General features: G+C 36.1%; 1 protein-coding gene across 1 annotated transcript in view; it reads left to right on the top strand.

Annotated features, from left to right (window-relative positions):
• Positions 1-21,720, top strand: part of DGKD (diacylglycerol kinase delta) — a 72,907-nt gene that overhangs the window by 36,328 nt on the left and 14,859 nt on the right. The window contains exons 4-23 of the mRNA XM_081329538.1: positions 102-206; positions 3,122-3,254; positions 4,033-4,139; positions 5,177-5,302; positions 5,889-5,991; positions 6,404-6,566; positions 7,708-7,816; positions 8,862-9,001; positions 10,433-10,517; positions 11,456-11,550; positions 11,638-11,737; positions 11,831-12,104; positions 14,509-14,670; positions 17,004-17,132; positions 18,205-18,301; positions 19,070-19,180; positions 19,334-19,430; positions 20,443-20,550; positions 20,948-21,061; positions 21,393-21,527. Coding sequence (XP_081185664.1) covers positions 102-206; positions 3,122-3,254; positions 4,033-4,139; positions 5,177-5,302; positions 5,889-5,991; positions 6,404-6,566; positions 7,708-7,816; positions 8,862-9,001; positions 10,433-10,517; positions 11,456-11,550; positions 11,638-11,737; positions 11,831-12,104; positions 14,509-14,670; positions 17,004-17,132; positions 18,205-18,301; positions 19,070-19,180; positions 19,334-19,430; positions 20,443-20,550; positions 20,948-21,061; positions 21,393-21,527 — 2,493 coding nt within the window. The remainder of the gene's footprint in view (positions 1-101; positions 207-3,121; positions 3,255-4,032; positions 4,140-5,176; positions 5,303-5,888; positions 5,992-6,403; positions 6,567-7,707; positions 7,817-8,861; positions 9,002-10,432; positions 10,518-11,455; positions 11,551-11,637; positions 11,738-11,830; positions 12,105-14,508; positions 14,671-17,003; positions 17,133-18,204; positions 18,302-19,069; positions 19,181-19,333; positions 19,431-20,442; positions 20,551-20,947; positions 21,062-21,392; positions 21,528-21,720) is intronic.

Genomic DNA, 21,720 nt, shown 5'->3' on the forward strand with positions numbered 1-21,720 from the left:
AGTCTGGTTTTGAAAATTGAAACCCTAATTAGGTAGGTCTTTGTTGTTTCCTTTCTCTTTTAGTATTTCTGGGGTTTGGACACAATTTTCTTATCTTTCAGGTTATTACCCCATGTCGAAAACTCATCTTATGTGCTGACAACAGAAAAGAAATGGAAGACTGGATTGCTGCACTAAAAATTGTACAGAATCGTGAACATTTTGAGGTAATGTTAGATAAAAATATGGATCCATTTCTTACAGTATGGAACTGTGTATCATGATATTTATTGCTTTTTATTCTTGTGTGCTGATCAGTTACGATAGTATTCTTTGAGGTCAGTTGTCATAAGTGTATTCAGAAGGAGAATAGTTTACAACAATGGTAAATTATCTTTTCCAGCATGGAGGCTCATTATATTTTTGCCCCTTTCTGATGCCTATAAAAGACATACAGAAGTGTATGATGGTGTAGATAAAAGGCCTATTTGTTAAGTGAGTTTTGGCCCATTTTATGACCTTTCATGCCATAGTTGTTAAGTGAATCACTGCAGGTTGTCACTAACTTAGTAATATGATTGTCAAGTGAATCTGGTTTTTCAATTGACTTTGCTTGTCAGAAGGTGGCAAAAGGTGATCACATGACTGGGACAACTGCAACCATAATAAATATAAGTCAGTTGCTAAATGTCTGAACTTTGATCATGTGACCATGGGGATGCTGCAAGGGTTGTTAAGTGTGCAAAATAAGTCACTTATAAGTCACTTTTTCGGTGCCATTGTAACTTTGAATGGTTACTAAATGAATTGTTGTAAGTTGAGGACTACCTGCATTACATATTGTTATTAATGTGATAGGCTTTTCCAATAGACTGTATATTTAGAAGACTTACTACTATATTAATAGCTCACCATGGTAAATCCAGAAATAAGTTACAAATACATATTTTATCAAAAGATGTCCACACACAAAAATTAAATATACACAAAACTAATCAATATGTAATATATAACTAAGAGCCAAATTTAATAGTTCTGTTGTCACAAAGTTTGCCAACAATTATTTTCTCTTGAATCTGATGAAACCACAGGAATTCAAAGACTTGACTAGAAAAGAGTTTTTGTTGCAGATATAAGCAGTCTTAATAAAATGAAGAACAGCATCCAGGTTGTACATACTGTATGCATTGTTTGTTCATTCATTCATTCATTCAGTTTTTGAGGTTGTTCAATTCGTCAATGTTTCTGGGTGACTTACAATTTTAAAAAATAAGAAGAAGAACGCAGCTGACTGGAATACAGAATCAAAAACCAAATAGGCTCAGTCACCGTCCTAAAGCATTCCTTAAGCTATACATGCTCCCCCAGTGGTGCTAAATGGGTGACAACAACCAGATGCAGCCGTATTATCTTGGGCCTCACGGCTGTGACAAACACAAGTGTATAAAATTGAATAGCCCTTTTGGGGACAGCATTAAACACATGAATCTTCCTAACCAAGGGCCTGGGAGAACCTACCAGATCTTTACAATTTGTAAAAACTCAAAAGTGTGGAGCAGTGCAGGTCACCTAAATGCCTCAGTATTTAAATCCTAAGCCACTTTCTATTATTTGCCTTTTAAACAAATGTTTTAGAATACCGTATGTTTCTCATCTGGCCTGGCATTTTGCACAGTCTGGCCTTTGATTACACAATGGTTCTCTCATACCAGGATTGTTTCCTGCTTTTCCAACTCCAACCTTCACCCTTAGTGGCAGGGTAAGGAGAAACTATGGTGGAAAGATTGTCCCTTTCTAAGCCCCGAATATATATTTATTTGCCTTCTCTCAGGAAACAGTTTTGGAGCCACATTGCAGGTTTTTCCTTTTTTAAAAAATTGTAATTCATATCTTTCAGTGAGAATAAATACTGATTCTTTTAAAAGAGTAATACTGTAGTGTTTTTTTTATCTGACAAAAATATTTTGCCTTGTCTTTTGAGATAATTTTCTGCTATGAAACTGCAGTGCAGTTTCTATGAATGTGAAATATACTGCTCTATGAATGTGAAATATACTGCTCAAAAAAATAAAGGGAACACAAGATAAGACATCCTACTATTAAATACAGTACATTGTGTTGTTTAAGTGTTCCCTTTATTTTTTGAGCAGTATATATATCATGCACCTTTCCAGCATATTTTTCTTTTTAACAATTAATTTGAAAAAACGTTTACATGTCCTGTTAAGCAATTACTACTTACCAGTAGCTCTAAAGAATAAATTTTCAATAGTAAATGTTGATAATTTATAGAGATCTATAATATATAATAAGGGACGCGGTGGCTCAGTGGGTTAGGACGCTGAACTTGTCGATCGGAAGGTCGGCAGTTTGGCGGGTCGAATCCTGAGTGCCGCGTAGCAGAGTGAGCGCCTGTTACTCGTCCCAGCTTCTGCCCACCTAGCAGTTCGAAAGCATGTAAAAATGCAAGTAGAAAAATAGGGACCACTACGGTGGGAAGGTAACAGCGTTCCGTGCGCCTTTGGCGTCTAGTCATGCCGGCCACATGACCACGGAGACGTCCTCGGACAAGCGCTGGCTCTTCGGCTATGAAACGGAGATGAGCACCGGCCCCTAGAGTCGGAAACGACTAGCACGCATGTGCGGGGGAACCTTTACCTTTTTATAATATATAATATAATTCTGTAATATATAATCTACAGATAGTATTGTTCAAATCAGCAGGTATGTAATCTTCTAACATTATATTGATAGGTTGCTCCCTGTTATCAAAGAAAACATTGAAAGTTCCCATACAGAACTTATAACTTTCAACAGTCTCTTGTTTCTAGTGGCTACTGTTAAAGTTTATCAGCCAAGCCAAATTCAAAGATTATGCACTAGTATCCTAATTAAAAATTCATTGGGGTGGTCATTTCTTGCTCTCTCATAAATCTTTATAATGCATAGGTTGGAATAATTCATTTGACCCCCACTGTACTCTTCAGTTTATTTACTTCTTTTCTCCTTACTTAAATATGAGATGGCATTCTTACTCCTTAATTTTTATGTATTTAATATATTTTGTATTGACGCAAAACTAGATTTATAAAATTAAAATGAGTATTTTATTTTATGTTACATTTTTGAATTTAATTTGCAGTCTACCCAGTACAGTATGGACCATTTTTCAGGAATGCATAACTGGTATGCTTGCTCACATGCACGTCCAACATACTGCAATGTGTGTCGAGAGGCATTATCTGGGGTCACATCTCATGGACTCTCCTGTGAAGGTAAATATTTTCTTTATAATATGTTGTTTGGCACATGAAATTATGGGCTTACAATAACTTATAAAATCTATTATCCATTAGGTAGATAATAATAGGGACGCGGTGGCTCAGTGGGTTAGGACGCTGAGCTTGTCGATCAGAAGGTTGGCAGTTTGGCGGGTCGAATCCCGAGTGCCACGTAACAGAGTGAGCGCCTGTTACTCGTCCCAGCTTCTGCCAACCTAGCAGTTCGAAAGCACATAAAAATGCAAGTAGAAAAATAGGGACCACTACGGTGGGAAGGTAACAGCGTTCCATGTGCCTTTGGCGTCTAGTCATGCCAGCCACGTGACCATGGAGACGTCCTCGGACAAGTACTGGCTCTTCGGCTTTGAAACGGAGATGAGCACCGGCCCCTAGAGTCGGAAACGACTAGCACACATGTGCGAGGGAACCTTTACCTTTACCTTTAGAAAATAACAATCAAAAGAGTTTTAATAGAAGAAAGTGAAGTATTTGATTTCATATCCTGATATTTGACAAATGAGGCTCATAAAATTTATAAAAAAATAAATAACTACAGCCTACTTAAATAGTACAGAGTAAAACTTGTTTGATTCTATATGTGCTTCCAGTTTATGAATTCCTGATTCTGCCAGTAAGACACACAAAAAAACAAAAATAAGCAAACAAAAACAAGACACCAAAAATGAGGAATGGAAAAGATGGGAAATACAATTTCTCAGAGATTAATTCATTGCGTGCTTTCCCCAATACATAGACACTTTTTTTTTGTTAGTGTGCAAATTTAAGGCTCACAAGAGATGTGCTGTCCGAGCAACTAATAACTGCAAATGGACAACGCTGGCATCGATTGGGAAGGATATCATTGAAAAAGAAGATGGGGTATGTAAAACAACATTTTACCAAAGATATCGAAAGCAGACTGAATAGGGGGCTTCCCTGCTAAGACACTCTGAAGGTTTCAGTGAGGGACATTTTTAATTTTCTGGAGTGCAGGAGTATTTATTTTTTTCCTAACATTTCTATAATGCTCCCAGTTCAGAAACTATTGTATGCTGTTTGTTTAAAAACGAGCTACTCCTGAGATTAGACATTTTGGGTGATCTTGAGATGATGGAAATATCTCAACCAATAATCAAAGAAATGCCAAACAGACATTTGAAGAATATTTTGCCTGGCTCTTTCCAAATCTTTTGGAATTAATAAGCCTTGAAGAAGAGGTGAGATGTGTTTTCATTCATCTGTGACTAAACAATAAACCATAGGTAATCCTGGAAGTAGCAAGACTGAAAAAAGATTTTAGGCGTTCTTTGAGCCCCATGGTAGATATATAAGTAGTGGCATAGAAATACTTTTCTGATACTACTGTAAAAAAGAGCTTCAAGTATGATCTCTGCTGCTGCTTACTACCTCCTTTAAACCCTAGCAGAAATACAACCTGTCATATTTGTGAGACTCCTGGCTTAGGGAGAGGGAAGGAGGGAGGGAGAGAGAGAGAGGGAGAGAGAGATATTTCTGTAAGTTGCCGTAATATTTGAATATGTTAAGAAGCAGGCAAAGAGTACTTCGTTTCTCATTTTCTCTAAATAGCAGCATAAGAGAAATTTCAGGAAAAGAAGAAACTACACTTGATTATTTAGTTTTCTTGGGAACCCATAATATGAACTGGTAAGCTGACAGTTTGATTTGTAAAAGTCTGCCTGGATATAAGCACTGCTATCCTACAATCGTGATGTAATGCACCAAAACTATTTTAGGTATTTAAGAAGGCAGATCTGTATTCCAAATTACATAAATATATGCTATATTGAAAGTGTTATATAAAATAAGGGATTTGTTCTGCATGTGAAGAAATATCTGTTTATATTGTAATGGCTCTTAAACCTGTCTTGTTAAAAAAATAAATTCTGGTTGAATAGATTTCAATGCCACACCAGTGGCTGGAGGGAAACCTACCTGTGAGTGCCAAATGTACAGTGTGTGATAAAACTTGTGGCAGTGTCCTACGCTTGCAAGACTGGCGTTGTCTTTGGTGCAAAGCCATGGTAAGTAATTATGGTGCATTGTTGAACGATTCAGCTCTCCTTTGGTATATATTACAGGTGTATTTTCATAAGTTGAGGAAGGATTTCAATTTTTTTCTTTTTTGCCAAATATCATTCTTCTAAGTAGTTATGAGAAAATGCCATTCTTAATTAAATGTGGAAAATGGTGACCAGGATAAATCCATTAATATGTAAAAATACTTTACTAAATGTCAAGCTGCAATAATGTTAGCACCAAAGGAGATTTGGTAAATGGTTGGCTTGTTTACAAGTGCCTTGTTTAAAAAATCCCATTTGAAAAAGTAATAAATATTCTTGAATTCTTTCACATTTGGAATTTGAAACTTAACTATGGCCTTGTCTTACTAGGCTGTCTTGTGTTTTGGCAAGGCATACCTTAATTATGAAAAACTTAATACAGAACATTGTTAGATGTATCACTGTATCCTCAATGCAAATCTTAAACATAATAAATTTCTTAATATTTTATGTCTGTATTATTGTGTGGGGAAAATATTAGAAAAGCAAATGAAAAGTCAGAAACCAGCACTACAAAATTTAGTGGGTGTGATTTTTATTGTTACAGGTACATACCTCATGCAGAGATTTATTACCAACAAAATGCCCCCTTGGCCTTTGTAAAGTGTCTGTCATCCCTCCCACAGCTCTCAACAGCATTGATTCTGATGGTAAGTCATTATAGTTGCTACTATTTATCAGTGTTGTCCCAGGGGAAGAACAAGAGCAGAAATTAAGAAGTATTCTCTGATGACTGAACATATTTATTGGTCATGGCATACTGAGCTACAGTTAGATGAAAGAACTGGAACACCTGGTGATGGGAAGGAAGAAATAGAATATTCCTAAGAAGAAATAGAATATTCTGGCTTTCCTGACCCTTAAAAAAGATTTGCATTTTATTCCAAATCTGATCTGCATTTTATATACTTCTGTTTCAAACTAATTACTTTTAAAATAATTTTTAAAAATCAGTTTGTTTCATTTTTTTCGGTAAGGCCATAATCGTAAAACAATAATTATAAGTAAACTTCTGTAAATGTATAATTACTAATCTTCCTCAATCATTGTTTTTTTTCTCAGGTTTTTGGAAAGCCACTTGTCCTCCTTCTTGTACAAGCCCTTTGTTGGTCTTTGTCAACTCAAAAAGTGGAGACAACCAGGGTGTAAAGTTCCTTCGAAGATTTAAACAACTGTTAAATCCTGCACAAGTCTTTGATCTTATGAATGGAGGACCTCATCTTGGGTAGGCAAATTGCATTCTATTTATAAAAGTTAGCCATTCTTATCTTCTGCTCAGAATAACCAATTTGGAACAGTTTGAAACATTGCTTTTGGTGTGGGCATACAGGTAAAGTGCGTGTATGTTTGATCTGGAGATGGGGTTGCATTATGGACTGAAGTTTTTCAGCAGTGTAGGAGCAGAAAAAAAATTAGGACTATTGAGTGATGTCACATAGTTCAGAAGAGATAGGAAAAAATGATTGCTGGGAAATTGAGGTTAAATTGGTAGGTGAGAATAGGAGAATAAATGGATGCTGGCTAAGACTGAATAGTAAGGATTAGGTAGAGACAGTGGAAGAGAAAAGAGAGTAAGTGCAACAGCATTGCCCTACTCTGTCACAGCAACCTTCCAGATTTTTTTATTGGCTGAAACCTGGTACTTCTGCCAAATCACAATCCTCCTAAAATGGTTTGACTGAACTTCTGAAATGCAACGTGTTTGGTTCAGGCTCAAAACAAAACAGTGTTTCTGTTTTGTCCACATTTATATTTGAGCTTATCTTCATATATCAAAATATGTTCCTATGAAACATTGCACTGCCATTATTACTTAGTTTTACTTATTTTAGTGAGTATATCATATCAATAGGTATGGACGATACAACATAAAGGAAGTCTCAGATCTGTTGTCATTTCCTTATATTTGATTGTTTTAATTGATATTATGTTTTTGAATAAGAATTATTTCATACTTATGAGTATTTTAAATCATATCAAATTATTTATCCAGCCTAGTACTGTAAAATTTGCCACCGGGAGACTTTAACTTAACATCTTCTGCATGCAAAGCAAGTGCTTATTCATTGAGCAGTTGTCCAATTCCATTCACATCTGGAATAAAAATAACTTCTTTACAAAGCTCCATAACATCATTTGTGTGTTGAAATGCACAAAACTGTTTTTTTAGAAGATGCATCTGCTTAATAAAGAACTGTACTATGTTCATTATATGACCCTGTAACTCGAAACTTATTCAGATTAATTAAAAATCCAATAAATATTTTGTATTATTGCTGTGCAGAAAATGCATACAGTGGATTTTAATTCCTAGCATTCTCAAATTTGAATAATATATTTAATGGTAATTTTTTTCCCCTTGGCAGTTTACGTTTATTTCAGAAATTCGACACTTTCCGAATTCTGGTGTGTGGTGGGGATGGAAGCGTTGGATGGGTACTCTCTGAAATTGATAGCCTCAGTCTCCATAAACAGGTGCCTTTCTAATTCCACAGTGTTTATCCCTAAGTGAGAAAGAATAAATCCCCCCAAAGGGCAAACATGATTCATGCCAAACTGTTATGAAAAATAATGAAGTATTTGAGCTTGAAAGGTTATATGGCAAATATGGTGTTTTCAATTTTAACATGAGGTGCAGCAATTTGTTCATTAATTTGTGTGGGACGGTGATAAAATCATAAACCCTTGAAAGTTTAAAGGTACTATCCTGTACAACTAGCAATTTATACAGAGTTGGTCACCATAAGGATCACTGCAATTTCCAACCCTTAGTTGCACTTTCCTGATAAAATTGGGAAGTCCCACATTGTTAATTAGCTGTGCATAAACAGCCTGCCAAATGGAGTTCTGTCCTGACATATTTGAAATGATTCCTGGGCTGCTATTTCATTAGCCTTAAAATGGCTATTTTCTTAGAAGATACTGCTAATTAAGCACAATTATTTATGATAATTACCGGTAGTTATGATGGCAAAACGCCATAGCAGTAAAACTAAAATGTTAATCTTTCACCGGAGATTAAAAGCATTCTTAATAACATCCATAATTAAAATTAGTTCGCCATGCACCCCTATTAAGAAATAGCGGCTTTGTTTTGGTTGTTGCCAGGCCTGTAAAAAAGGAAAACAGAAACTTTAGATACTTTGAAAAGTTTTAAAATAAAAGTTATATAATTCAATCCCAAGTGAGGATTGAAAAGATGATGAAAAAGACTTCAAATAAGCTCTTTTGAACAAATCTGTTAAAAGAATGATGCAAAAAACATTTTAATAAATACCATATGTGTAAAGGGAGTGCACAGATCAGATATTCACCGAGGAAGCTTGAGCTGGCGGGGAGAACCTGGAAAAATGTTGATATAGTATGAATGACACATTAATCTTTTTATCGTGTAATTTTATTTCATGCATCTTTCTGCATTAGTGAAATTAGAATGGGTTCAGTGTTTCTCTTTTATGACTGTTTTCAGTGAAGCTCTTTTGGTTATGCTATGTTTTTATTTTTCCTTTCCTATATGTAGTGCCAGTTGGGTGTCTTGCCTTTAGGTACCGGCAATGACCTTGCACGTGTGCTAGGTTGGGGATCTGCTTGTGATGATGACACTCAACTTCCTCAAATATTGGAAAAGCTGGAAAGGGCCAGTACCAAAATGCTTGATAGGTAAATGACATTATGTATTGACATTCGCTGAATCTGAACTTAACACCAAACAAACATCAGCCACTTTGGAAGACTTAAGAACATCCTTTTACATAAATTAATATAAAAGGCCAAGAGCAGGGGTCTTCAAACTTAGCCCTTTTATGACTTGTGGACTTCAACTCCCAGAATTCCTCAGCCAGCGTGTCTAGCTGAGGAATTCTGGGAGTTGAAGTCCACAAGTCATAAAAGGGCCAAGTTTGAACACCCCTGGCCTAGAAGTACAGTTTTAGATATACAAGATTGGATATCTTTCTTTATTATCTGATGGAATCTGACTTTCATTATTGTTGGCATATATGCATTATGTTTGTATGCCTTAAATTTTAAAAGTGTATTAACAAAGACAATTGGTTATGTAGGAGGATCAGTTGCATTGCTATAGTGTGCCATTCTGCAGTCCTGAAAATGGCTAAGATGCTTTTATATTCCAAGCTAAAAAATTATATCTCTGCTTTTTACAAATTGGCAGAATGTGTTCAAGTTTAATCCTGGAAGGGATATTTTTAAAGGAAGTATTATTCTAATTTGTTTGATTTATAATTTTAATGTGCATTAGTTGATTTACTTGGGTATTATAAATGATAATATTCAAAATAGTAAAGTCTGAAAATTTTATCAGGTTATATGTCTTGCTCTGTAATAATATTAGTCGTATACTACTTAATAATTATCCATTAAATATTAAATTGAGAAGCATTGACTATTTTTAGTACAGTATTTAAAATTTTCTGATTTCTGAACAGTCAATACTTATGTAATTATATACTATGAACAGTAATTATGATTAACATCTCTTGTGTATTCAGAATTTCTTAAGCATAGTAGGAATTCCTCTGGGTAAATATTACTGTTATTTTTTGCTAGTAATTTAAGGCCATTTTACTGGATGTAGGGAACTTGTGCTTACTCTGCATGAATATAATAAAAAGGTAAAGGTTCCCCCGCACGTGCGTGCTAGTCGTTTCCGACTCTAGGGGCCGGTGCTCATCTCCGTTTCAAAGCCGAAGAGCCAGCGCTTGTCCGAGGACGTCTCCGTGGTCATGTGGCCGGCATGACTAGACGCCAAAGGCGCACGGAACGCTGTTACCTTCCCACTGGAGCAGTCCCTATTTTTCTACTTGCGTTTTTACGTGCTTTCGAACTGCTAGGTTGGCAGAAGCTGGGACGAGTAACAGGCGCTCACTCTGTTACGCGGTGTATAAATGTATGTTATGTATATGTAGGTATACATATATGTGCCTATGAATATTCATGCTTACTGATCCTAAACTCAAACATTTTGCACTTGAATCAATAAAAGATCAAAATGAACTGTGTATCTGCTATTCATTTTTAATAGTATACAGAATCTGATTTGTAGTAATTGGTGTAATAAATCTTTTTTACTAGATGGAGCATTATGGTATATGAAACAAAACTCCCTCGTGAAACATCAGCTAGTACAGTTCTTGAAGATTTCAGTGAAAGTTCTGAGGTAGGTAATTATTAAACAGGAGACAGTGTAAAGAAAGACAATTAACCTGGAAAACTAGGGTAATAAATAAAATAAAGCAAATATTCATATGACATGAAAGAGCATTAAAATATATAAACTTTAGAGTGCTAAAGAGGTATATGGTGCTTTATGTAGCTAAAGGATTCACAGAGGTTCAAACAAAACCATTTAACAGAGATTTGAAGTTTAAAGTAGGAGAAGGTAAAGTTAGATCTTTCAGTTTTCAGAATTCCAAAATTGTCAAATCACAATATAGTTACATACATCTAAAGATTCACATGTTCCCCATTCTTGTTTTACTGCAGTCATGTCCCTTGTATGAATATGCGATATCTTTTATTTTGATTATTTCAAAATATTTGTAACCTGTCCCCTTTTTCACTTTTCTATCAAGTTGTTGTCAAGCTACAAAGATTTATTGTTATTAGGACTGCCATATTGCTTCTAGCTTGCCTACAGTTGCGAGGGGGGAGGGAAGAGCTTGGGATCCACAGGTGTTCCCTATCAGTGTGAGAGCCAAAGTTGCTGAAAAGATGTTATGGGCAGCCGAAGGTTTCTTCTCATAACAATTGCTGGAAGATTAATTGGACAATGTGACCTGAACTGTCAGAGAGGGAGGAAAAGTTTTACTACTTTAATTATCTGTTTCACGCCATATTGCCAGAGCCAGCTTTCCTTTTATCTACCGATATGCTATGCCTAATAAAGTTTACAGTGGAGATCACTATGTCTCCGATGTTTTACTTTGTAGGGTTTTTCAGCCAGGATTTGACAGTTGTGCTAACTTGTGTAATGTTCCCCATGGAATAAATTGAAATCCTGACTCCATCTTTATTGAGCATGTACAAATTAGTTCTTATTTTGTGCTTTGCATTATTGGCAGATATGGTACAATTTTCTATGTCTGCTTTCACAAGGTACAACAGATACTTTTCTATGAAGATTCTGTGGCTGCTCATTTATCCAAAATTTTGACATCTGACCAACACTCAGTAGTCATCTCATCAGCCAAGTAAGTACTAAGAAGGAAGCTGACCTAACAGAAGCTAGAGGTTGTGAATGAGAACAGATTACTGCATATTTCTTCTGCCTTCTTTAGGGTGCTTTGTGAAACCGTGAAAGATTTTGTAGCTCGAGTAGGGAAAGCATATGAAAGAGCACCAGAAAGTTCAGAGGAGTCAGAAGTCATGGCCAGAAAGGTATTTGGAAAAAGACATTTCCGTTTCTGTCTCTCATACACACATAGACCCATACTATACAATCACTGTACACATTTTTCTTTCTACTTGTAGTGCTCTGTTTTGAAAGAGAAGCTGGACTCACTTTTGAAGACACTGAATGAAGAATCTCAGGCTTCATCATCTTTGCCAAACCCACCTCCCACCATTGCGGAAGAAACAGAAGATGGTGATGGTTCTGGCATGGCTTGTGATACTTCTACTGAGCTGTCAGCAGGGTCATCCTGTATTGCTCGTGCTCAGATATTTAGACCACGTGAACAGCTAATGTTGAGAGCCAACAGTCTGAAAAAAGCCATTCGTCAAATTATTGAGCATGCAGAAAAAGGTAATTCAGCCACTGCCTGAAAGAAATACCTCTATTATCTTTCTATATATTATCTTTCTATAGACTTGGGATTTAGGTGCTGTATTCTTAAAATAGAAGTGCTGTGTTCTTAAAATTATATTATTCTAAAGCGCCTAATTAAATTCAAAGAAAATTTAGACTATCCATCTAATGTCACAATGTCCAGTTTAGACCAAAGCATCATGTCTTCATGTTTACCAACTCTTGAAGACCTTCAGAAGTTCTAATAAAGCAATGCTCATTTGCTTTTAGTAGGTCTTGTTTCACATTTGTCAAGTAAGCACACTCCAGTGTCTTCAGACAATAATTTATAAAATGTGTGTAATTTACTGAAAATGGTGGCACTTTTTTGTCAGAAGATTCAGCATGGTTGTATTAAGGATTTTTCAAGGCAGATTCCAATATATAATGATACAGTACATAAATATTTTTTTTAAAAAATCATAATACCAATAAGATCAATAACTAATAAGAGAAAACAATAACATTAAAATTATGCAAATGGAAGTAATAGTAAATAGATGCACTTTTTGTATCCATTTTAAGTTTCCTGCAGAATCAAATGCTACAAATAATTAATTGCTAATATTGAAATTCTTAGTAATGTGGCATTTGGACCTGGTGATTTATTAATTTTTAATTCCAAATTAAATAAATAATAGTATAACTATGCATTATATTACTAGTCATAAGCCATTCTTGCATAGTGTTTTTTCTATAAAAAAGAAGGCTTAAAAAAGAGAACCATTTCCTCCTAAAATATCTTTCTTTTGGATTCCCAAAGTGCTGTGTAGAGTTTCAAAAGGATGCTTCAATTTATGATGCTTTAGTTAAAAGGATCTTTCTGATATGCTACTTCAGTCCAGATACTTAAAGAACTTCTGTATTTGTGCTGGGTATGTATAGAAGCCCATTTCCAGTGTTCATTTTTTAAAACCACTTTCCTTTCTCCCTTCTATTAGAGGTATGCCAGAAGTTTCCCTCACTTGTTTGCATTTCCAAAATAATTTTGTAAACTGCTCTTAAGTGTCCTCTTGTGGCTAGATGTTTTATCACATGATTGTTTAGAACAACTTTAGCAATGGGGCCTTTTACTATCAGTGTACGGTACAGAAAGTTATATTCCAGATTGAAATAATATATTCAGTCTCTGGAAGATACATTTATTTATTCTTGAAAGCAAACACCCTTTTATATTTTTATAAAATACATACGTTTATATTTTTCCCCCTCTCATCACTAAAAGGCTACTTCTGGTGCCACAACTATATATTCTATTATCTCCTCCCTTTCCTGAGGGAACATTGACTACCTTTCCAACTGATGTATATTCTTGAATAAAATGGGGATGAAATCTTTCACCATTACCTATAGTTGTTGCTGCTGGTAATATGTCCCACTCACAAGAATAACTTTACACTGCACTACATATTTACCAGCAGTATTTCTCATTTAAATTTGAACCAACTTAGCTTTTTACCCACCTTCTTTCTTTGGTCTGCTATTAACCCCTTAGAAAGAAACCTTCATTCCTTAAATGTCCATGTGCAGCATTTGGTCTTGATATCATTCTTTCAGTTGCAGCAACTTTTTCTTTGTTGCTTAGACTTGAACTATGGACCACCAGTTTCACTTCAGAGGTTAGCAAATAGAATAATAGAAGTTGTTGCATATAAAATAATAAAACAGCTGTCACCTGAAGGACTCCAGCCATAGTCTGTTCAACATTTTTTTTAAAAAAAAAATCTCTACCATCTTTTGCTGCAAACTCTAGATCCAACCCAGACAATGACATAGACCCAGTCTTCCACTTTTTTAAAGCATTTTTCTCTCAACATTAGAACTCAGATTGAACATGACTTTTACAACTACTCTCCATTAAAATGTAGTATATGAATTACTGAGAGTTAAGCTTGTTTTTCAGTTATAGCATAGATCACAGAAAAGAACAATTTGCTTAACTGTAATTGTGGTACAACTAGTCATTTGTGCATTCATCCATTCTTTTTCTTCTGTGCCCTATTACTCATAGCAGCCTAGGATAATTTTAAAGGAAACTGATGATAAAAGTTGGAATGCACACTGCAAATTGCATTTTTTGCCTAAAAATGTTTCTCAACAGTAGAAAATCTTGAATATATTTTCTTTGTAGGGACATAATCCATATATAATAACCAAAAAATAATAAGCAACCTGATCTTTATTTTAGGGAGTCTTTTTAAAAGGAAATGATAAAAGCAAGATAGCCAGTGATTTGAGCATTCTCCCATCCGCTAAAGCTAACTTGAGTTTCTACCTTGATGAAAATACTATTTTGCTTGGCTAGTTTCCTGAGTACAGCATGAGCAAAGATACCTGATTCTGTTTCTGTTTTACTTTGTAGCTGTTGATGAACAGAATGCTCAAACCCAAGAACAGGCAAGCTTTCTTCTGGATTTTTCCACCCCTGAAGAAGGAAAGGATCTAAGGAATGAGAACAAAATCAGTTTACAGTCTTCACACATTGGCAACTATGGATTTCCAAAAGGGAGAAGCCACCGGAAAGGTAAACCTCTTATGTGGAGCAGGTTATTTATCTCCAGTTTCCTTATAAGCACCTTTCCAGAGCCTACTTGACATATTTTATAAAAGATTTATTTTTTTCAAGTGCTGTGTGCTTTCAGTTGGGTAGTCAGATGAGTGATTATATACCACAAGCTTAATGGATGTTTTTGGTTTGGTTTGTAATAAAGATTGTAATAGAACAAAAGAGCTACATAGAAGGGAACTCTTCTAAAAAAAGGCTGTAGGAATGGAGCTTATGGATCTGAACTCTATTTCTGCAATTTGCCAGAGGAGTTCTTCCCTCAGGTGGTAGATAGCCCTTTCAGAGCTAAAATTCTCTCCCAGCAAGAAGTCCTTTCTTTCTTAAAGAGCTGCTTGCCAGGAGAGAATCTCAACTCTGCGGCAAGAGCAGCAGCTTGCAACCTTCCCTGTTGACTTCCTCTTTAACTTTCCAGCAGAAAATATTGCAGGTGGTGATCATGATCACAGGACACTTGGCTGGTCATAAGTGTGAACAGGTTGCCAAGCAGTCAGATTGCTGACTGTGGTATGCTGCAACATTTTTCAATGGCCAGAGGTATTTTACAAGCCATGAAACACCCATTCTATGGCCCTCATAATTTCAGACTGTTGTTAAATGAATGGTCGTAAGTTAAGGGGTATCTGTACTTCAGTATATCTAATGTTAAAGCATTTTGCTCTGTTCTATATTAAATTTAAGTGTTCCCTCTCCTTTAGTTGCAATCTTTAATTCTTTCTGGTTAGCTCTAGTGTTCAACCTTCGTAGTACCATCTTAAGAGCTGTAGTGGCGCAGTGGTTAGAATGCAATATTGCAGGCTAATTCTGCTGATTGCCGACTGCCAGCCGTTCAGCAGTTCGATTCTGACCAGCTCAAAGTTGACTCAGCCTTCCATCCTTCTGAGGTCGGTAAAATGAGGACCCAGATTGTTGGGGGCAATATGCTGACTCTGTAAACTGATTAGAGAAGGCTATAAAGCACTGTGAAGTGGTATATAAGTCATTGTGGGGTTTTTTAAGAATTCAAAATGACATGGGAAGCATTCTTATCATTGATTTCAAAATCTTATTTCAAACCCTTTTGGGTTTGTTTGTAACTTTCCAAAATCAAACTTTTAATTACCTTTTGCTGTTTACTCAAAAAGAACAGAATTTCTGGTGAGGATTCACAGTGAACTAGATGTATTTCAAGGAGCTGGGACAGCTTTGCAAAAGTGATAGATATAGCCATATGGCAAATCTATCATAGATTGCCCACAGGTACTCCGGACAGCTGCATTTTGTCAGTTGAGCAGCTAGAAGTTAAGAGATTTCAACCAAGCTCACAGTCTTAATGTAGCTTATATGGAGATAAAGTTTACCAAGCCTCATTTCTTAATTACTTTTGGAAATTGCTTTTCAACTGCTATTAGGAACCTCCGCAATGGCAGGTTTTAGAGCACTGGTTAAGTCTCCTTCAATCCTTAGCAATAGAAGTTTTAAATACAGGTTTAAAAAACAAATGTTATTTTGGAATGGGAAGTATGAAGACTTCTTTCTACATTTCTCTTTGCAAGCACATCGAGGCATACATCTGCATGTAACTTGGAATGTCAAATAGGGCTGGGAAAGCATCCCTTCGGGTCCTTCAGATCTGGGGCCAACCAGGAGAAAATGCACAGAAGCTGATGGGCATCTCTCTGAGGCAGACATTTGGTCTCCCCCATGGCCAAGTAGGATTAAAAATCCCTGCTTCCGTCTCCCTACCTTCCAGCACTCATATGGGACTAAGGATTCCCCCCTTCTGTAATATGCTTTATTGGAATCCCTTCTACTTCCCTCACCAATCCCATCCCACTGCACCACACTGCCCAAGTCTGCAAAACAAGACAGTGAAAAAACCTGCACGCTCCTCTCTCCCTTGCCCTTCTCCCCCTTTCATGTGCAGCCCTTCTTCTCTTGCTCCTCAAAAACAAAAGGATTTCACCAAACAGTTTCTGTAGGAAATGTCTCCTCTGCCGACTCCCCAGTAGAGTAGAGTGATTGGACATGAAGGGATTAGAAAATAGTGTAGTGAACAGGAACACAATGGGAAATACATCAGCTGTTTGCCAAGCAAGCTGCCGGCACCAACACATTGCTTCTGAGGTTGTAAAACAAGAAGAGATGGAGTCAAGAATGAATGTGTGGTGAATATAGAAGTGGTTTGATCATACCAAGAAAATGAGGGTCAAATATCAGGACAAATAGATGAAAATAATATATTATTATTGTGTATTGTAATTGTTGTATCACTAGTATGCTGTAGTTTCTATGGTCTTTTTTATGTTTTTCAGTAATCAAGTCTCCTTGTGAAAGACTAATAAGTAAAGGAAATATAGCAGTAGGAAGCTCTGCCTCTCTTCCTCCACAGGCAGGAAACCGGGACAGCTTGCCAATGTTGAACGCAAAGATCATCTATCCCAGTGAGTTCAATAGCACTCTTCCCATCTAATTGAAATAGGATTGCATCACTATATAAATGAACGTTTTTCCATTATATTTCACATTTGTTTCAGATAGTCAGTGGTGATCACACAAAATCAAATAACCTTAATCATTAGAAGAGAATAAAGTAGAGTAGAGTAGAATAGAATAGAACAGAACAGAACTTTGGAGGTCTTCTAGTCCAGCCCCCTGCTCAAGCAGGACAACCTATACCATCTCAGACAAGTGACTGTCCAGTCTCTTCTTAAAAATCTCCAGTGATGGAGCGCCCATGATTTCTGGAGGCAAGCTGTTCCACTGTCAGTAAGTTTCTCCTTAATTCCAGGTTGCTTCTCTGTTTGATCATTTTCTAACCATTGTTTCTCATCCTGCCCTCTTGTGGTCTGGTGAACAAAGTGACCCCCTTTTTCTTTGTGGAAGGCCGTCAAATACTGGAATACTGCTATCATGTCTCCTTTATTTCTTCTTTTCTTTACTTTAGCCAGACCCAAGTCCTGCAGCCGTTCTTCATGTTTTAGTCTCCAGGCCTTTGATCATCTTAGTTGCTCTTCTCTGAATTTTTTCCAAAACTCTAGGCCCAGAAAATGTATCAGCCATTATAGTTGTTTTGCACACGTTAAAAATCATCCTTGTTAAATACAGGCACAATTAACACCATATTGTGCTGTTTTAAATTAGAACAATGTTTTAAAACAGTGAAACAAACTTTGCTTCCAAAGATATGTGGAAATCATTTACAGCTTTCTGCTGGATGATACAGGGAAAACATAGGAACAAGTGTTGGAATCTCTTTTGTGTGTGCTGAAAATGTGCTTGAATCTCTTTCTGCGTAGGACTAGTACTAAACTTGGTTTTTTTAATAAAAAAATCAAGTTCTGTTTCTCCTTTACCTTTCAACAATAGTAGAAACGTGAGATGATGTTTCATGCTTATTAGATATAATATTGCCTGTTGATTTTGAGGGTAAAATTAATTTGTAAATCTGCTTTGTTCTGCCACACTTCTTAACTTGCATAGTCATTTCTTGTAACTTCTGCTTTCTTTTGGCAGATCTCCGTGCTGGGACATCCGGTTCTCTACCAGGAGGTTCTGTCATCAGTCGGCTGTTGATCAATGCAGATCCATTTAACCCTGAGCCAGAAAATCTGTGAGTGTTTAGTTAGTAATAAAGAAAATAGATTCTCTCATTACTCACTATATAAGTTAAAATGAGGGTGTTACATATTTAATATTTGTTATTTTAATTATGTACATAGCCATTACAACATAGAGCTTGAGCTCAGAAAAAGAATAAGAAAGAGTAAGCAAAAGAAATTAGAAGCAGGAGTTAAGCTAGAGCAGACGTGTCAAACACAAGGCCCGGGGGCCGGAGGTTTCATGTGGCCCACGAAGCCATCCTGGAAACAGTGAAGGAATGGCCGCCACTGCCTTGGCCCTGGCCCAGATACTCTCCTTCTGCCAGAGACCCTCAGATCTGTCCCACTCCTGCCCAGGCCCCCATAGGCACCCTTGATGTGAATGATGTAGAGCTGGCCACGCCCACCCAGTAGCCATACGCACTCTAGCCACGCCCAGCCAGTAGGACACGCCCACCCTGGCCATACCCACCCGGCCCCCTGAGGGCAACCGCAATGCTGATGCAGCCCTCAATGAAATTGAGTTTGACACCCCTGAGCTAGAGGATGTAGCCTACACCAGCACTGTTCACTATATTTCTCTTTATTGTTCAATTGTTGGCTAACCATGTTTCTGATATCTCCAAGAACAAATTCATATATTGTTGTTTATTGAGAGAGAGAAAAGAGAGAGAGAGAAATAAATAAATAAGGTGTTGCAAATGGATAGAAAACAGAGAGGATGCTAAATTATTCCATCACATGAAAACAATTTGTTTATGATATAATTCATCTTGCAGTGATTGTTACATAGAGAAATGTGTCATGAATAATTATTTTGGAATTGGCTTGGATGCAAAGATTTCTTTGGATTTCAACAACAAGCGTGATGAACATCCAGAGAAATGCAGGTATTGCTATCTATTTTAGATAGTTTTAAACTTTTCATCTATTAACTGCAAATATAAATCTACGCTTCCTTTAATACTTACTGTTGTATAATTATTGGTGTCATTTTAGTGATAATTTTGATATATTTAATTTTACTTCTGTTTTCTTATCAGAAGTCGTACAAAAAATATGATGTGGTACGGAGTTCTTGGGACAAAGGAGCTGCTACACAGAACTTACAAAAACTTAGAACAGAAGGTTTTGTTAGAGGTAATATATTTAAAATAGCCCTAGCCAGTTTGAACTATTATTTGAAGTGAACAGATGAACTTTTTGCTTTTGTGCTATGGTTCATGATTTTCATGCTATAAGACATCTTTTAAGCATACTTGAGTGCCCAACATTGCAAATAATTTTCTGTTAATTATTAGGATTTTGCAAAGCATGCCTGCGTGAATGGAGTGCCTTTCTGGAAACATCCATGTTCTTTACAAAGCTCAGCATAATTGTTTTAGAGGCCTTCCTGGGCTGCATGGACAACACTTCCACTGAGACCGTTGGTTAAACAGAGTAGCTGTGCGTGCACAGATACTGAGAAAGACCCCAAAACAGCCAGCCTGAAACTTCTTGAGGGCTCAGCTACCTCAATGTTTTGAGGAAATGCATTTTGACACTTTGTGAAGTGCTCTTTGAATATTCTGCACCACCTAACTTTTTGCTCTATTTCACTGATGCTTATTGATACAAATGCGGAATTGTTGAATTTGCTGAGTATTACAAATCATTCGTATATTTTAATGCAAAATTATATTAAATGAAATCACCCAGTTAAAATTGATGGACCCATTCACATTATAAAAAAATATACTGGATCTTTAATTCATTTTCATGTATCCATAGTACAAGTTATTTAGAAATGACTTTAGATTTTTAAGGAAGATTGCAATGAATTCCTCTACATTATTTTATTTTGATAAAAAGATGAGGAAAGAGGTAAATTTCAGGTTCTTATTTAAGCAAATACTAATGTCTACACAGGAATCAGCTTGTTGGTGAGAAACATGAAGATATTTCTTTAAAAATTCTAATTATAGTTATCTTCCTTTCATCAGTAGAAGAGAGCTTTGCAGTAATAGTATAGAAATGAATTTTGGGAAAATTAATTTCCCAGATTAATTTTGAGCAATTGTCTACACTCTCTAGCATTTTAAAGGTGGTTTACCAATCAAATATATGAATCTGTGTTTGAAACATTATATAAAATTGGCTTTATATCATATAGTGTGATGGGCGTCCAATCCCTTTGCCCAGTCTTCAAGGAATTGCTGTTCTCAACATCCCCAGCTATGCAGGAGGCACAAACTTCTGGGGAGGAACTAAAGAAGATGATGTAAGTATTTCTCATCTTTTTTTTTTTACATTTTTTGAAAGAAAATACTGAAACAGCACTTTTCCACTCAAGTTTCCATCTTTTCATAATTTCTTGAGCTAACAAGAATATTTTTGACCTTTTTATGGTTTAATTTTTTTTACTAGTAGTAAAATGAAGTCACCAGTGGTGACATGAAAAATAAAATCTGTTTCTTTTGCATTTGTCATTTTATATTTTACTTTAAGAATGAAGAATATATTAGTATCTTGTTCCATTTTCTGTAGAATTATAATGCATGTATGCTCTTTAAAGTACATGTTTGTATATTGCTTGCTTGTTTGTCATGATTAGGAGCAAAAGGAATCCGTTATACTTGAAGCAACTCTAATTTGTTTAATTCTGTGTGTTACTGTAGACATTTACAGCTCCTTCTTTTGATGATAAGATCCTAGAAGTGGTTGCAGTGTTTGGAAGTATGCAGATGGCTGTCTCTCGTGTAATTAATCTTCAACATCATCGGATAGCCCAGGTGTTTACTAGGCTTATTTTTATCCATAAGATGATTTCCTTTGAGAGGACTGAATTGAGTATTATATAAAAGTTAAACCTGACAGTTCTATGTTAAAGGTTAAAGGGTTAGCAAAGATAGTAATCAACAAAGTTCAACATAGGTTAGTTTCTAAATAATGCTCTATTTTAGCTAGATATTAGAAATTCATACTGTTACTATGAGCGGTAATACCATCTTTTATTTATATTGGACATATGAAATATATCTGGGATAGCATAAAACAGACATTGTTTTGTAAGTTGCTTTTACAATTTTAGGATGCAATTAACACTAGATATTCTGTTTTTAGTGCCGAACTGTGAAGATTGCAATTCTGGGAGATGAGGGAGTCCCTGTGCAAGTTGATGGAGAGGCTTGGATTCAACCCCCGGGATATATTTGGATTGTTCATAAAAACAGGGCACAAACATTAACCAGAGACAGGGTAAGAGAATCCACCTAACAAGAATACGTGTTAGACATCCCACTTCACTTTGTGAATTTCCTTATCCACACATATATTTCTGTAACTTAGGGACTATGATTCAAGCATTTGATGAAGTGGGCTTTTTTTTCCACACAAAAGCTCATATAATAATAGTCATTCAGATGTCCTATCACTCTGTTATTTTTTTCAG

The sequence above is a fragment of the Vipera berus genome, assembly GCF_964194415.1.
Source record: "Vipera berus genome assembly, chromosome: 5".
NCBI lineage: Eukaryota > Metazoa > Chordata > Lepidosauria > Squamata > Viperidae > Vipera > Vipera berus.